General features: G+C 42.8%; 1 protein-coding gene across 3 annotated transcripts in view; it reads right to left on the bottom strand.

Annotated features, from left to right (window-relative positions):
* The window catches only part of lama1 (laminin, alpha 1), a 386693-nt gene that overhangs the window by 108866 nt on the left and 260097 nt on the right, over positions 1-17730 (bottom strand). For all 3 annotated transcript variants that reach the window (XM_068031281.1, XM_068031282.1, XM_068031283.1), the window contains exons 29-33: positions 16766-16891; positions 10681-10802; positions 9420-9506; positions 8830-9023; positions 5186-5328 (exon numbers count right to left, since the gene is read on the bottom strand). In XM_068031281.1, the coding sequence (XP_067887382.1) occupies positions 5186-5328; positions 8830-9023; positions 9420-9506; positions 10681-10802; positions 16766-16891 (672 nt within the window). The remainder of the gene's footprint in view (positions 1-5185; positions 5329-8829; positions 9024-9419; positions 9507-10680; positions 10803-16765; positions 16892-17730) is intronic.

Raw genomic sequence — 17730 nt, 5'->3', positions numbered from 1 at the left:
AGTGATATGGGCAGTCATGGTGCAGTTGGGGATTTCAGAGGGCACTGCGCTCATTGAAGGGGTGCATTGCACTCCACCATGTTCGACAGCATGCCGAAGACTGATTTCCATTGGGAAGCCTCAGCAAGGCTAGCTCTCATGATCATTACTTGTGTCTCCCACATTTATCCACGGAGACCCTCTCCCTCCCAAGCAGTGGTCCAGGAGAAACAGCTGGAAACAGAAAAGGCACCATCACACCTTACAAGTGCACCGTCCACCAGCGCAGATACACTCACCTTGGTGGGACCTTGCACGCGGTTAGAGAGTGTGTCACTGGGTGATGAGCATGGCACCAGTGTTCAGGAGGAGGTAATAGAGGCAGAGGCAGCTGTGGGCAGTTCCCCCTCGGAGGAGGGAGGATAGACACAGCCCAGCTCAGTTGGATAAGTCAAATGTAGAGCCCCAGGAGTCACTAGCAAGGAAGCTCTATCTAGACCATCAGCAGGAGATGTGTGCCCATATATTGGAGTTCCCTGAGGCAGTGAGGTGTCATGGGCTGAGAATGGAGGCATCCTTACAGCTCATGTGCACCTCCATGGATCAGGGCTTTGAACACTTGAGCTTCTCCATTGAGAGAGTGGCCAACCTCATGAAGAGCCATATGTGGCATCACTCTGAGTAAATGCAGCAGCAACACACTGGCATACACAGGACGCATGTCACAATGTGCAGCTGCAGCTGGCAGTGGCACTTGTGGCGCAGAAATGCATAGAGGGGATGCCAGTTGCGCCCCAGCTGGTGGCCCCTACGTCCAGCCGGTGTGCCTGCCAAGGATGACACGGAGGAGGATGAAGCTGCTATGCCTCACGGAGCACCACTATCGTCCTCAGCCTCCTCAGCTCCTCTGACATTGGGAGCATCTGTACAGCAGGGTCAAGTGATGCCCCAGCAATGATGCAGGTGCAACAGACTCTGGAGATACCCCAGGGGCACCACCACAATGAGGATGACCACCACTTGCATCTCAGTCACCAGCAGAGACAAGTGAGTAGGGTGCCTCCACCTCCTGCAAGTCCACAAGGGGAGCACTGTATAGGAGTGGCCAAGCATTGAGGCCACCGTGTAGCATGAAGCACTGAGTGGGTCATCGGGGTGCCTTCTTACTGCCTCTGAGCACAATGTCCTTTTTTTGTGCATCAGCTGTGGCTCAGTTCATAGCACTCTTACCTCTGAGTCATAAGGTTCTGGGTTCAAGTGCTACTCTAGGACTTGAGCACAGAAATCAAAGCTAATACTCGAATGCAGTACTGAGGGAGTGCTGCACTGTCAGCAATGCCATCTTTTGGATGAGACATTAAATCGAGGCCCCATTTGCCTGCTCTGGTGGATGTAAAAGATCCTACGCACTATTTTGAAGTCCTGGCCAATATTTATCCCTCAATCAGCATCACTAAAATTAGATTATCTGGTCAATATCACATTGCGGTTTGTGGGAGTTTGCTGTGCGTAAATTAGCTGCCGCTTCACTTCCTTGGTTCTTCATTGGCTGTAAAACACCATGAGATGTCTGGTGCTTGTGAAAAGTGCTCTATAAATGTAAATCTTCTTTTGTTTTCTTTGCACTGTATAAATAATAACACTTTGTGTCACATGTCTGAGACGCATTTTATTGCCAAAGCGACAAGTGGTATGTCGTGGTGAAGGAAATCAAGGCTTCCTCCATGGTGAGGGCAATGTCTCTGGCCCGATGTGCATTCTTCATTGGTGGGAAATGTTTAGATATTTCAGGCTGCGTCTTACATGGATGTGTTAGCAGAGGTACCTCAGACTGATGTCCATAGCATGCCCTTCATCCTGGGTCAGAGGAGCTCAGCTGAGAGTGTGTTGGACGGTGCCACCCAACTGGTCCAGGCACTGAACTGCATGATCAGAAACCCAATGGCCTAGTCAATGGTGGTCCTAGTCAGTAGGTGTGATTGGTTGTATCGCCTCTGTGCCTCCGTCTGGGGATATCGCAGAGGGGTCAGTAGCCATATCGTCAAGGGATTTCCCTTGTCCCCGAGGATCCATCCATGCACTTTGGGGATGGAGTGAAGATCCAAAGCAGCCTGGACTGGCAGAAGATGAAGGAGTCATGGCAGCTGCCAGGAAAATGAGCGATCACATGGAGGAAGCTCTAACTGTACTAATGCTTTGTCTTTCAACACACCATTAACATATTGTTTGCCTTTGCTCCATGACCTTCTGGTCAGCTATTCTGTGACTTTGTCCTATCTACACCTTCTCCTTTGTTATCTCTTGCCCCACCCCCGCTTTACTTGTTTATAACCTTTCACATTTCTAATATTTGTCAGTTCCGATGAAGGGTCACTGACCTGAAACGTTAACTCTGCTTCTCTCTCCACAGATGCTGCCAGACCTGCTGAGTATTTCCAGCATTTCTTGTTTTTATTTCAGATTTCCAGCATCCGCAGTATTTTGCTTTTATTTGAGTGTTTAATTCACTGCCACTTCTCTTCCAGGAATGCCTACCTTGAAGAAGAGATGCCAGGCGGTTGCCGATCCTCTACATTGCTCAAGTGCTGGTTGCCCACTCTGCCCAATACCTGCGCAGCACCAAGGACACCTGTCTACCAATCTCCGAGTTCCCCTGTGCGCCGTTGAAACTTTTTTTTGGCTCTGGGGTAAATCCCTGGGGCGGCCATGACTGGCTCCCCAATCTGTACCTTTCACTTGGTCTGCCCCAGAGAGTGCATGTAGCCCATCAACTCCTCACCCACCCGCCCCACCCCGAAACACCCATTAATGAGCTCTGCAATCACTTTAATTGGCCTTAATGGGGGATGTGACAGGATCATGATCCCGCCCTGGTGAACATAGCTGATGCCTGGAATGGGCTTGTCAGCCATTGCCGGTATTTCTGGGCCCCATCCACCTCCAATCCAGCCCGTTGTCACTGCTTAATGTAGGAAACACGGTGGCCAATTTGTGCACAGCAAGCTTCAACAAAGAGCAGCGTGATAATGACTAGATAATCTGTTTTAGAGATGCTGGTTGAGGGGTAAATAACTTCTCTTTCTCCAATAACTTTCTCCAAATAATGCCATGGGGTCATTTATATCCACCTGAGGGGTAGACAGTGCCTCATTGTCACATCTCATCTAAAAGACAACATTTACGGCAGTGTAGCTCTCTCAGTGTTGCACTGGAGCGTCAGCCTAAATTTCTGTGCTCAAATTCCTAAAGTGGAACTTGAACCCACAACCTTCTGACAACAAGGTGAGAATTCTACCACTGAGCCATGGCTAAAGTGCTCACACCACGTTCCCCTCTGTTCTATCTTCAGACAGTCAGTAACTCATATTTTGGAGCAATTTGGCCATATCGAGATTGTATAGAAGTTTAAAAAGGCTGGAATGGCTGCTGTAAGGTTCATGCCAAAAGATTGCAGCTTTGAAGAATAACACACTAAATATTTTAAGAAAGGATCAAACTGTTTTTTCAACAATATGCTCCTAACTGGCTAACAATTATTTTAATTGAACCCTTGCATCTGAGAGCTTTCAAGTTCGGTGCACTGTATGAAATACGAAACAAACTTAATGCCTATGTTACATTTTCATTACGTGTGGGCAGGAGAATTCCTATTGCCGCAAAAAATCTTGGTAATTGCAAACGTTACGTCAAGTTGAGTTCAATTACTTTGGTAAAAAGTTGAAAGTTCAAGCACACAGAGGTACAAGATGAGTCTACATTAGCAAATCTCTTGCTGAGAGCTCTTCAGGCTGTTTGCATCCTAGGACACAAGAGCTCCAGCTGTTCCACATTAACTGATTTCAGCATTTAAGAAATTTATTCCGAGTGGAAATTGCTGCTCCTGTTGTCAGTCCCAGAGAACATCTGTCTTCATTTAACACAGAAACCCTTATGGACTGACAACATATGGTCCAATCTATCTGTAGGATTTACCACCCCTTTTGCAATTTCATTGTGAGTGAAGGTTTTTCAGAGTGAATACCTATTTTTTCTCATCCTGCAGCCTTTTTGCTTGACAGTACATGTTTTACAGTAATTGCAACTGGTAAACTAGTCACTGAAATATTAATAAAACAACAATGAAGACTATAAAATGAACACTTGCAAATCATATTATGCAGTGTTTTTTAAGTGACATTAACCAGTTTGCAAAGACACCCATGTATTTAATTCAACATCCAGTCATTAAAGTTTGATTTGTATGTAGAGATTGTGACTATTGTTGGAACGACCATGAAATCCTTCCAGTCTGACTGTCATCTAAGTGCCTCTGTGTTAAAATACAGCAGAAACTTACAACCTTGTTGTTGTTACATATGAATTAGCTCCAGAAACATGTAGAGATCTGCAAGTTGTAGATTCTTGGTTGTCACTGTTTCATTGTTAACGTTATGTCAAATAAGGAATTCTGCTTTCGTTGCAGGTAACAATATATACTGCATTCCCATAGAAACAGTTTGGAGTCCAGAATTACCAGTCTGTACATCTAAGCTGTTGCTGGCCTTAGTTTCATGGACCCGCAAATATTTCCTTTCATGTGGACTATGAAGGTTCCATCCACCCCAAACAATCCTAAATATAATCAGGGCTCAATAGTGAACGGAAAAACCATCCTTGAATGAGAATGGACAGCTCTTCACATCTGTGTAAAAACCAGAGGATATCCTTTACATTAAACATCCGAACTTGGACATTGTGTTACAGCCTTTTCATCCACTCTCAGCTAAGGGTTATTTGCAGTTATATAACATACTATGCTACAGTATCAATCTGTGACTTTCACTATGGCCAAAAAATGTTTCAATTTTACGCTGTGGCAATAAGGTGGACACATGTATTGGGACAATATCACCTGTACCAATAAATTGTGACAAAAAATGACAGCACTACAATCTTTTGCAATATTTTACACAGATTTTCTATATGTGGTATACATTCCAGTATTTACAACAGTAGGAATCTTGCTATGTCATTACTTTATTTATTTATTTAAACCAGCATTAAAACCTGTCTCTTTGAAAACAATGGAATATGACACTAATGGGCAGAAACCTTTACTTTATTACTCTGTAGTGCATTTCAGATCCTTATGTTAAATATGTTGACAGTAAATCTCATCCAACCTGAATGTGAGTCACCAACATAGAAACACACTGAAATATCTCACCTTGTATTGTTCTGTACTGTTTTCTATGGCAGTTAAGACATTATAGGGAGCTGCATCGAACTCTGTCAGGTTAAATGTCATCAAAATGATTTCCAAGTTGCTGAGGTCAGATAGCAGAAGTCCTGTGCAATCATCATCACAAGCTAAGAGAAAAGGGGTGGGAAATGCCGAAAACCAAAAGCAAAGAGATGTTAAAATTCAAAAACCTGTAACAGCGATCAAATACTTCTATGATGACTTTGTTGCCTGATCATAAAAATGCAGGAGGAAAAAAGATACGTTTTTCCAGCTTAAATGAGTTTGCTGGTTGAGGTAAAAGCGTTTTTTTATTTCCAAGTGTAAAACTGCATCTTCATCTTACTGCAGAAATTACCAAGTATAATATTAGATACATAAGGGCTGGTCCTGTGATTTGGCATAACCGTGATTTCCTGAGATTTACTCCCCACGAGTATTGCTCCTCAATGGGAGTGCTGGATCACGGAATCAACACCATAATGTTTTTGCATGATGTTCCTTTCTGCTTTTAATGGAGGAGGTCTCTCATTTATTTTAAACAGGTCATTATGATTTTAGGTCCTTCATACTCTTCTTACATTACATCTTTCAGCCTCTATACTTTAGATCATTCTCAGAGGTGGGTCCCACCTCCTTTGACTAACTTCATTAACTGTGATATCTAGTTAATTTCTTGGCAATGTATCTGGGATAATGAACAAGTGACCCTTCTGTCAATTTAGATACTATGTCTCCATTGGAACTACCCCTTCCCCAGCCACCTTCAACTTCCCCTCCTCACCACAATCTTCAATAAGTCACAGAGCCTCACATCAAGCCTTTAGGTCTAAAGGTTTTAGGTTTAAACTATTAGGAAAATTTGGTTAACAAAATGAACAAAAAAAAAGATAGCAATACATATATACATTTACAGTAGAAATCCTTTTAACATTTTCCACTATAAGACATTGAAAGGTCACAATCTAAATACAAAGCATTTTTTTGTTCACACTTTTATACAGTGTTTCTTTCCTTTTATTTCTGGCACTGCAGGAGCTGTGCTGGCCTTAAGTATATATCTCGGCTTTTCCAAATAGACTCAAAAGCCCCAATTTTAACCTAACCCATCTGGCCGTAAACAAAGTGGGTTCATAACGAATACATGTTTTAAAGCCTGCCTGATTGTGCTCTCCATTGACTTCAGTGTTGAATAAAATTGGATGGATTATAAAATGGGCGCCCGACCTGAAACCACTTCATTCCTGCTGAACGGGGAAGGTTAAAATCGGGACTAAGTTTCAAATCCCTAAAGCTCCTTAAATATTTCTGATGACCACATTCAAAAGTAACAAACTCTCATGAACAGATTGCATTGTCTCTGTTTGTTTGAAAGTAGCCTAACCCCTCTCTCAGGCTTTGCAGACAACTGATAAAACCTGCAACATTTGTATTGCATTAAGATTCTGACTACAGCTAGCTTTTTAAAAAAAAAATGAATTGGGGTAATTTTGAAGCTGGTCGATAATGTAAGCCGAGCACTATTGGAACATTATACACAATTCTCAATTTTCATCACCTCTTCAATGGAAATGAAAATCGCAAGAGATCTATATCCAATATTGTCCATTAAAAACTAACGCCCAAAGTCAAAATTACCCCTCATTCGATTGTTGACTGAATTAAATGAAACTCTGAAAATCTGAAACAAGTCAGAACTGCTTCATTTTTCCACAAAGGTTGACATAATTTGAGAAAAGCAGATGAAGTAAAATCTTATGAACACATTCATGCATTAACATCACTATTGTGCACTGTAATTTCTAGGCTGTTATTTCTTACAGGGAAGAAAAATTCTGCTGAGGCACATTTGCATTTACTAAGAGTCTCCTCAGTAACAACAGTTACCCGCAGTGAGTCCAGCCTCAGTGTCTGTGCAGGCATGTGTCCGTCTCTCATGAACAAACCTCTATGTCTATAAAAAGTTATTTGAAATTTCTAAAATTGTATCTTTAATCTATCTGCTAATATAAGTAATCTCATCAAAGACTTTTGTTCCAAATTGTTCAATCTCTGCTCTTTCCCAGTTTGTGCATCAAGGCATTTGAAGATGATGACTAACAGATTATATCAAGTTGATCATGAAACATGGGGCTGGATTTTACAGCTTCCCCGACGTCAGGGGTCATTTTGGGGTGGGGGGGTGCTGGAAAATGCCTCTGGGAGAGGACCGTCAAAGGCCTCGACGCCAGGAAGGCCCGGCCTGCTATTGCCGGCCACGGCGAGGCCTCATGGCGGCCCCTCCCCCCCCCCCACCCCCACCCCCCCGCCGCTTGGCGACAGGAGCAAAATCTGCATTTTTAAAAAAATGCAAATAAATAAGTTAATTACTTACCTGCTCCCGTCATACGTCCCATCCGATTGGTGCCGATGGCCTGCACGCCCGTGCCTTCGGATCTCCATCTGGACATCCGAGGGGGAACACTGGTGGGGAGGGGGGAGCAGGTAGGTTTCTTTGTGCGGGATGGGACAGGGGGGTGGGGGAATGGAGCAGCATCAGTGTCATTTAATTGGTTTGGGGATGGTGGGAAGGGGTAAAGTATAAGGTTTATTTCTTTGGTGGGGGGAAGGCCAGGGGCATAAGCCCTTTAAAAATGGTGTTGGCGCGTGCACAGTGATGCCTGACGCCATTGACAGGGACGGACCGCCTGCCCCTCCACATCATCGGGGAGGGGGCAGGGGGGTGGTGTGGTCTGTCCCGGCTTTTTAAATGAGCTGCCGTGTTCAATACCGCGGCAGCTCTGCGATGTGCGGTTCACATGGGCAGAGCGCCATTTTTGAAGCTCGCCGCCATTATAAAATCCAGCCCATGATTTTCAAAACTTTTAATGCAAGGCCTCCTCCCAGAAGCATAAGCATATTGAAATTCTGGAGCCATAATTTGTAACACTTTGGCATTTGAATAAAATTTCTGTTTACTTTTCAACAAAGTTTTCTCTGAACAAAGTAACAACTCTATTAAATGGAAGAATTTCGTATAAATGCAATAACCGAGGTGTTATAAACATTACACGGTGGAATTTCAACTGGAATCAGCCTTGAGTACTCAAAGGCCAGAAGTAATGAATTTTACAATGCACAGCTGGTGAAATTGGCTCAATACTGAGCAAGGTAAGCTAATGTTTGTAAGCTACCATATGTCACACAATCATAATCAAATTACTCAATGACAATTGCACTTAAAAATCTTTTGTTTGGACTCTCAAATGATTCCAAATGTCACAGCACAGAAAGAGGCCATTTGGCTCACCATGCCTTTGAAAGAGCTATGCAATTAGTCAATTAGTCACTATCCTGTTAGTTCCACCCGCCCGCTCTTTCCCATTGGCCCTGCAACTGCTTCCTTTTGTTCGGTTATTTGGATCTAGATATGGATGGGAGAACTAAGGGGCATCAGTAAAACATCAGAAAACAGAGGTTAGATGCCAGAAATCATTTCTTTTCACAAACAGTCAGGGCCCTCTGGAAAAGATTACCAAAACCTACGCGAAAAGAAATTGAACAGTCTAAGACGTCATTCTATGGTAACCCTTTAAGATTTTCTAAAGTGAATTTACACAAAAAATATAAAAAGATAGAGACATACATACATATGCATTCACTTTCTACCAGTACGTGTTTAGCTTCACATTGATCGCAGAGACGACCTGTTACACCTGATTTGCAAACGCAATTGCCCATTAAAGATTCACAGTTACTGTGCACGGAACCACTTGGGTTACATTCACATCGCTGGCATCTACCATTTGGTACACGTGGGTTACCATAGTAACCAGGAGCACATCTAGAGACACAAAGCAGGAAGAAATGAGAAAAAAAACTGGTGATTAATAATGGTATTTTGATTTTTAAGTATTTTTTTCTGTTTATAAAACTCTTAAGCAGAATTAGACACATGAGAAAAGGGTGAATTTAACAAAAACGTGCTAACTGTTTCTCTGTAAAACATAATTCTGATTACGTTTTACATGAATACCGTAAGAAGTAATTGTTCTGGGTAGATTGAGATTTGGCCGTTAAATTATACCACTAGATGGCACACTCTTATTAATGCAGGACATTTTCATTTTAAAATTATACCCAGATTAATGTTGATTTATGTAACACCAAACACTGTCCTGGCTTCTAAGACATGTGGGAAAGCATCAGCAATGGTGTCCTCTATAATAATGAAACCAACCTTTCACAGTACTGGCCTTCGTACCCAGGCAGGCAGGAATTACAGCGGAAATCACTCACACCCTCTAATACACATGTGGGGCTAAAGCTGGTGAGGAAAAGGGGAAAGAAATAGATAAAAGACGTCGAGACAAAACAATTGATCAGTCACATATTTACAGGAGTTAAAAGCCCTTGGTGAATTATTGAGACAAAAATCAAAAATAAAGCAGCTTGGTTGTAAATAAATTTGGAATCATGGGTACATTTATAGTTCACAATTGCACAAAAACATATTGATAGCACATTAATCTGTACTTTTACTGCATATTTTCAAGGACAGGCATTTACTCTGTTTCGAGCATGATTATCTCTCATTGGGTGCTTGACAATTTAGGGGTAATTTTACCTTTGGCTGATGGTAAAATGGATGATGTTGATTAAGCTGACCATTATACGCTCCACCTGATTCATCGTTCCATTGAAGTCAATTGGGTGGGGTGTAGAATGGGCAGTCAATTTGATGCCCCACCCCTATTTTACATTATCCCTCAAAGGTAAAATTACCCCCATTACGTTTAGAATTAAGAGGTGCAACCGCCTTAACACCTTCTTTGTTAAAGAAATTAAATGCATGATAAAGCTCACGTGGAACTGTTTGATGCTGTCGCTGAGAGGCTGAAATAACTCAATCAAGGTTATTTCTGGAAGTATTTGAGATGCTATTTCTATACAAATACTCCAAATCACCAATCCCCCTCATCTTGATTCGTGCAAAAATTCACCAGAATTAAAAAGGTGGAAAAAAAAGGCAATTATTCAAACTGCTGCTGCAAAAACTGGGCAAATTCAGCCTTGATTCCTTCCTAACAGAAGTGTTTTTTTTAAAAAGAGAGATATGCATCTTATCAAATCACTATATGCTTTCAGAATTTACTGAAGTAAATAAAACTGCATCATTTTTTTTTTAATGTTGACATGCTTACATCAACAAGGACCAACATTACAGGGTAGATTCAGCACAAGTGTGCTCCCAAATGAAGCATCATTAGACAGGAGTGCAGACTGTAGCAAGGCTCTGCTAGAGAAGCGTAGTCTCACTGATTCTTGTGTCAAATGGAAAGCTCTGATCTTAATGCCCCACACAGCGTTTCTCTTTGAGATGTTAACTGGCATTTCCGATATTATCTCGATGTGTGCAGGAATTTAATTGAGGTACTCTTCCCTCCCTTAAGGACAAAAAAATCCTTTGGAAACAACAGATGCCTGTGGTTATACATTACCTGCCAGAATTGGACCTGGGACAGGCGCAAAGTGAGCAATCAGTGATAGATCCATTTACTCTGCCATAGTATCCTGAAGCACACAGTTCGCAGTGATCACCCACCGTGTTGTCTTGACATCCCTGGTTTACAGAAATGGAAAATCACAAACAGATCATCCTCATGCAGTGGAGGAAGGGGTGGGCAGGGGGAGTTGAGAATAATGCATTTAAATCAATTAATCATGGTGGCAGGCAGCCAAATCTATATTTAGAGGATTGTCACTCCTCTGTGAAAGCTTACTGTCTCAGTGAGACTCTCTGGGTAACTCCAAAGTCATGAAGCTGTGAACAACAGTCGTGGAATAGAGATGAAAGTCTTATTTGACAGAAGTACCCTGCCTCACACTCACTAGCTTAAACAAATGAAGTAATGTGTGTTTACTGCCTGCAAAATCACAAATCTTGAATCCATCAACATGCTAAATTTACACAGCTGACAATCTATGGGAGCAGGCTAATAAAATGTCACCTCCAAACCCCTGAAGTTATTTTACGACAGGAAAGCTGTTGCCTAATCCCAAATGACAAAGGCTTGTCGACTATAAAATCAGCAGCCGCAAAGGTGATCTCGATTGTAGAATATTTAATGCTAATAGCTTAATTCAAGTGCTAGCTCTAATCACATATACAGTGATCATCTTCCTAATTAAAGTATTATTTTCCAGACCAACATTTCACTATGAAAGGAGGTTAGCTACACTCACAGCCATCTGAAAGCCTTGGGGATGAGTTAACTGTTATGCTTTGAGAGCTTTTCATTATTAAAACTGGAAAATTATTATATCCAGAGCTTTATTGTACTGTATGGGCTTAATAGCGATCAATACAATGTTAACAAGTGGGAGTCTAATGCGCATAATATTAAATTGGAAACTGTTCCCACTTGCAGCTAAAATTGCTATTTTAAATCAAAGTGAATAGTTAATCTAGGTGCCCAGAAGGTTAGGTTACTGCCTTATATCTACAGAGGAAAAATGGATTTTTAGAGCTTTTAAATTTGGCTTCACAATGAAACAAAACAGGAGCTGCTTTTGATTGATCAATAATTGAAAATGAGAACTACTCTGGCTATTTCTCTGGGATGTCAGAGCATCTACAAATTACATCAGCAAAATAATTTGTTCTTTAGTACTAGGTATGTCATGTCATTTAGTATTAAGAATTGTTATGGTCATACTTCTACAAAATTCCTAGGTATAAAGTAAAAATTGTGGTGGTGAGGTCTCAATGACTCAGTCATGTATTATACTACGCACTGTTATACTAGGCACTATTGAGCCATGGGATTGGAGGGTCCAAGTTCATTCCCTGGTGGGTGCTGAGCTTGTTTACTTCAGCATGGCGGCGGGTGGAGGGGGTTGAGCCAGGATTCCCATTCTCAACTCCTTAGGAAAGAGTGCATGTTTGGATATTAGGGAAGTATAGGATTTGATTTAGCCTTGATAGTTTATCAACACTGATTGTCTGGACTGACAAATGCAGAATGGCCTCTTGGGTGAAAAGGCACCAAGGACCCATTCTTTAATATTATAGTGTCCAGGGAAGATGGTGGGGTAGTGGTACTGTCACTGAGCTAGTAATTCAGAGGCCCAGGCTAACGGCCTGGGACATGGGTTCAAATTCTACCATAGCAGCTAGTGGAATTTAAATTCAATTAATTAATAAAAAATCTGGAATTGAAAGCTAGTCTCAGTAATGGTGCCATGAAATTAACATCGATTGTTGTAAAAGCCCATTTGTTTCACTAATGTCCTTTAATGAAGGAAATCTGCCGTCCTTACCGGATCTGGCCTAAATGTGACTCCAGACCAAAGGCAAAGTGGTTGACTCTTAATTGCCCTCTGAAATGAGCAAACCACTCAGTTATCAAGGGCAATTTGGGATGGGCAACAAATGCTGACATTGCCAGTGTCACCACGTCCCATGAAAGACTATAAAGAAAAGCTGTGACTTGGTAGCACTCTTACCCCACTCCAGGACTTGAGCACAAAATCAAGACAGACAGTCCTTGTACTACTGAGGGAATGCTGTGCTGTTGGAGGGGCTGTCTTTTGGATAATACGTTAGACTGAGGCCCTGTCTGCCTTCTCGGGTGGGTGTAAAAGATACCAGGGCACTATTTCAAAGAAGAGCAGGGGAGTTATCCCTCGCTTCCTAGCCATTATTTATCCCTCAATCAAATTCAGAACAGGTCTAGCAGATCAAAACTGGGCGACCTTGAGGCACTGTGGGCCATCAGCAACAGCAGAATTGTATTCAACCACAGTATGTAATCTCACGGCCTGGCACATCCTTCATTCTACCATGACCATCAAGCCAGGTGACTAACCCTGCTTCAATGAGGAGTGTTGCTGAGCATTCTAGAAACAGCATCAGGTGAACCTGAAATTGAGATGCCAACCTGGTGAATCTACAACACAGGAATACATGCATGCTAAACAGCAGAAACAATATGTTACAGACCAGGGGTGTCCAACCTTTTTGCATGAGGGGCCACATTATAATTTTTGTCCACACAGGGGGCCGGTGAGCAAATTTCAGAAAGATAAAGGTATTCGAAATTCATTTTATTATTAATCAAAACAGAAAATGTGCATTTTTGTGAACAAACTTTAAATGAGAAGACTAATTTATTAACTTACTTTCTCGTCACTATGTTAAGCATTGTTTCTGCTTGCAGAAGTAGTCAATGTCTGCCTGCACACGATGTAGAGATGCGGAGTATTCCAGATAAATGTCCATCTGTCAGGAGTGACCTTGGTCGCTCTCTCTCCCCCCCACTCTCTGTCTTTCTCCCTGTGGGTCTCTCTCTCTTCCTCTGTGTCTTTGTCTCTCTCTGTCTCTGTGTTTCTCTCTCTCACTCTGTCTCTGTGTGTCTCTTTCTCCTCCACCCCCACTCCCCTCAGGTGGCTCCTCCTCAGTGATGGTGATGGAGATGAAGAACCCGAGGACTGATGCCTAGGCTGGGTTCGTACGCAGGCAGAGCCAACGCTGAGCCTAGGGCCCGAGCTCAAGGACGGGAAGGCCACACTGAGAATGGAGTTTGGGCAGGAAGCACCGGAAAACATGCAGCTCAGCCCAGATTACGCCATCTTACTAAAGGAGCCAGAACATCCGGTATTGAAGAGTGTCCACCATCTTGGTAAAGGATGACATGCTCTGCCATGTCAGTTAAGGAGCTGCAGCCATTGTCAGTCACAGAAAGTTTTGGCAAGCCAGAAGAAGCCTTGGCAGGCTGGATGGAAACCTTTGATGGGCCAGATTCTGGCCTGTGGGCCGTATGTTGGACAACCCTGATATAGACAGAGCTGCCAGATCCCACAACCAACAGATCAGATCAAAACTCTGCAGTCCTGCTGCATCCAATCGTGAATCGTAGCGGACAATTAAATAACTAATGGGAGGAGGCTCCATGAACATCCCCATCCTCAGCAATAGGGAAGCCCAGCACATCAGTGTAAAAGGAAAGGCTGACACATTTGCAACCATCTTCATGCCAGAAGTGCCGAGAGGATGATCCATTTCGGGCTCCTCCTGAAGTCCCCAGCATCACAGATGCCAGTCTTCAGTCAATCCAATACACTCCACGTGATATCAATGCTGAGTGCACTGGATAGACCAAAGGCTATGGGCCCTGACAACATCCCAGCTGTAGCAGTAAATTTCTGTGCTCCAGAACTAGCTATACCTCCAGCCAACTCTGGCATCTACCTGACAATGTGGAAAATTCCCCAGGTATATCCTGTCCACAAAAAACAGGACAAATCCAATCCAGCCAATTACCATCCCATTAGTCTACTCTCAATCATCAGCAAAGTAATGGAAGGTGTCGTCAACAGTGCTATGAACAAAACATGGACAAAGGGGCTGAATTCCAGAGGTTAGGTGAGAGTGACTGCCCTCGTTTTCAAGGCAGCATTTGGCTGAATGTGGCATAAGGAGCCATTATAAAATTGAAGTCAATGGGAATCGGGGGAAACTCTCCACTGGCTGGAGTTATAACTAACACAAAGGAAGATGGTTGTGGTATTGGAGGCCAATCATCTCAGCCCCAGGATATTGCTGCAGGAGCTCTTCAGGGCAGTGTCCTAGGCCCAACCATATTCAGCTACTTCATCAATAACCTTCCCTCCACCATAAGGTCAGAAGTGGGAATGTTTGCTGATGATTCGCGACTCCTCAGATACTGAAGCAGCCCATGCCCACATGCAACAAGACCTGGACAACATTCAGGCTTGGGCTGATAAGAGGCAAATAACATTCATGCCACACAAGTGCCAGACAATGTCCATCGCAAACAAGAAAGAGTCTAACTGCATCGTCTTGACATTCAACAGCTTTAATATTGTCAAATCCCTGATCAACATCCAGAAGTCACCATTGACCAGAACGTTAACTGGGCCTGCCATGTAAATACTATGGCTGCAAGAGCAGGTCAGAGGCTTGGTATTCTTCAGCGACTCACCTCCTGTCTCCCAAAGCCTTTCTACCACCTATCAGGCACAAGTCAGGAGTGTGATGGAATACTCTTCACTTGCCTGGCTGAATGCAGCTCCAACACACTCAAGAAACTCGACACCATCCAGGACAAAGCTGCCCAATTAACTCATACCTCATTCACCACCTTAAACATTCACTCGCTTCACCACAGGCAGCAGTATACCATATACAAGATGCACTGCAGCAACTTGCCAAGCCTCCTTTGACAATACCTTCCAAACCCGTGACCTCTACCACTTAAAATGTTAAGGGCAGCAGGCGCATGGCAACACCACCACCTCCAGGTTTCCCTCCAAGTCACAAACCATCCTGACTTGCAACTATATCACCGTTCCTTCATCGTTGCTGGGTAAAAAATTCTGGAACTCCCTCCCTAAATGCACTGTGCGTGGACCTTCAACACACGGACTTCAGAGGTTCAAGAAGGCAACTCATTATCACCTTTGAATCAAAGAAAGATACAGCACTGAAACAGGCCCGTCAGCCCACCAAGTCTGTGCTGACCATCAACCACCATTTATACTAATCCTACATTAATCCCATATTCCCTACCACATCCCCACCTTCCCTCAATTCTCCTACCACTTACCTACACTAGGGGCAATTTACAATGGCCAATTTACCTATCAACCTGCAAGTCTTTGGCTGTGGGAGGAAACCGGAGCACCCAGTGGAAACCCATGCAGTCACAGGGAGAACTTGCAAACTCCATACAGGCAGTATCCAGAACCAAACCCGGGTCGCTGGAGCTGTGAGGCTGTGGTATTGACCACTGCGCCACTGTGCCGCCCAAAGACCTTCTCAAAGACAATTAGGAATGGGTAATAAATGCTGGCCTTGGCAGTGAAATCCACATCCCATGAATGCTTGAATAAAAAATATAATGTAAAAAGGTTCAGCCTTAAGGGGCCATTCCTCATTGTCCTTCATTACCAAGGGAGCATTCCTTGGTATTATTCTGTATCAGAAAAGGCAGGGAGAAAAATAAAGCAAAGAGACTCCTGCCACTTACACCAGATACTCTCCTGCCACCCATCTTGACCCTAGGAAATGATGGACTCAGGACAGAAGCAGTACAGCGGCACAGAGTGTTCAAGCTTGAATGTGTCGCCACATAGTGATGGGACACAGGTGCAAGCAACCACTCTACTTAACAATGCAGGAAGGAGAAATGAGATGGGAACGGAACCAGTGATGGTAAATAAGTGCATTTCACTGTGCACACACTAACACTAAATTTGGAATATGTGAAATAATTTTGTGCATCCACTGAATGACATTTATACTTCCTCTTAAAGGATAAAGCATACCTAAATCCCCAAAATGCCTACATTTGAATACTTAGTGAATTAACTTAAAATTGTTGAATTCTGTGCTTTTCTCCAGTTACACGAATTAAAGAAAATGTATTTCAGAAAACAACGTGTGAGTTCTAGAATCTAATCCAGTCACTGCATTCATATAAAGTACAGGTACACAATTCTATTTCATTGCAGTCTTGTAAATCTTTGCAAGTATTGCATCCATCTAGAAGTGGCACCTACTTGGCATTTGCCTGTATCAAGGTCACAGATATTACTGTGGTTGTTGCACTGGCATGAGACACATGCGATATCGAGAGGTCGTAGGCCATTTGTTGTCTTCTGTCTGTAAAACCCAGGAGCACATTCCTTTAAAAACAACAGGTTAAATATAGGATTATCACTAACAAGAAACAAAGGAGAATTTTAACCGAAGCCACTCAGCGGGAAATAGATAACACAACGGTCACCCATTTTACACCTCGTCTGATTTTACTTTCCACTAAACTCACTGGAAAATGGTTTAACGTGGAAGATAGAACCAATCCCATCTGCTCCTTGCTGGCGTGTTAAGTGAAAATTACCCCCCACTAATTCATTCTGGGTGAATCTATCACCGTGTTTTACTTTTATCGAGCCACCTTGGCTCATCATATGTTTTGTACTTTAACTGATTTCTTTTCTACCTGGCCTTTGAATTTGCGGAGATCTTTATTGCCTTTCCTTCCTTGGACAATCAACAGACTATTAAATCCCAAACTTGATGACACCCAAACCCTACAACAATGGGTGCTGGAAATCTGAACTATAAACAGAAAATGTCGGAAATACTCAGCAGGTCAGGCAGCATCATTGGAGAGAAAAACAGAGTAAACATTTCCATTAACTCTGTTTCTCTCTTTGCAGAGGCTGCCTGACCTGCTGAGTATTTTCAGCAATTTCTGTTCACAACCCAAACCCTGCTTTCTGATTTACCTCTTTCCCTCCTTTTCAGTCTTTGTGGTGTCTGCATTACGGGACTGGCGTTTTCTCAGTTTAAAAATGCTCTTTCTATATTTATCCTAAGCTCCAATTACTTGTTTGCCAAAGGAAGGTATTATAAATATGCCAACATCTGAGCAATTATATTATATCGAACAAAGGTCATCTTAAAAAAAATTGTGACAACATCTTAATAACAGGTTGAACAACTTGTCTCAGAGGCGAAA

Source organism: Heterodontus francisci, chromosome 5 (assembly GCF_036365525.1).
Source record: "Heterodontus francisci isolate sHetFra1 chromosome 5, sHetFra1.hap1, whole genome shotgun sequence".
In the NCBI taxonomy this organism is placed as follows: Eukaryota; Metazoa; Chordata; class Chondrichthyes; order Heterodontiformes; family Heterodontidae; genus Heterodontus; species Heterodontus francisci.
This window is presented reverse-complemented; position numbering and strand designations above follow the sequence as displayed.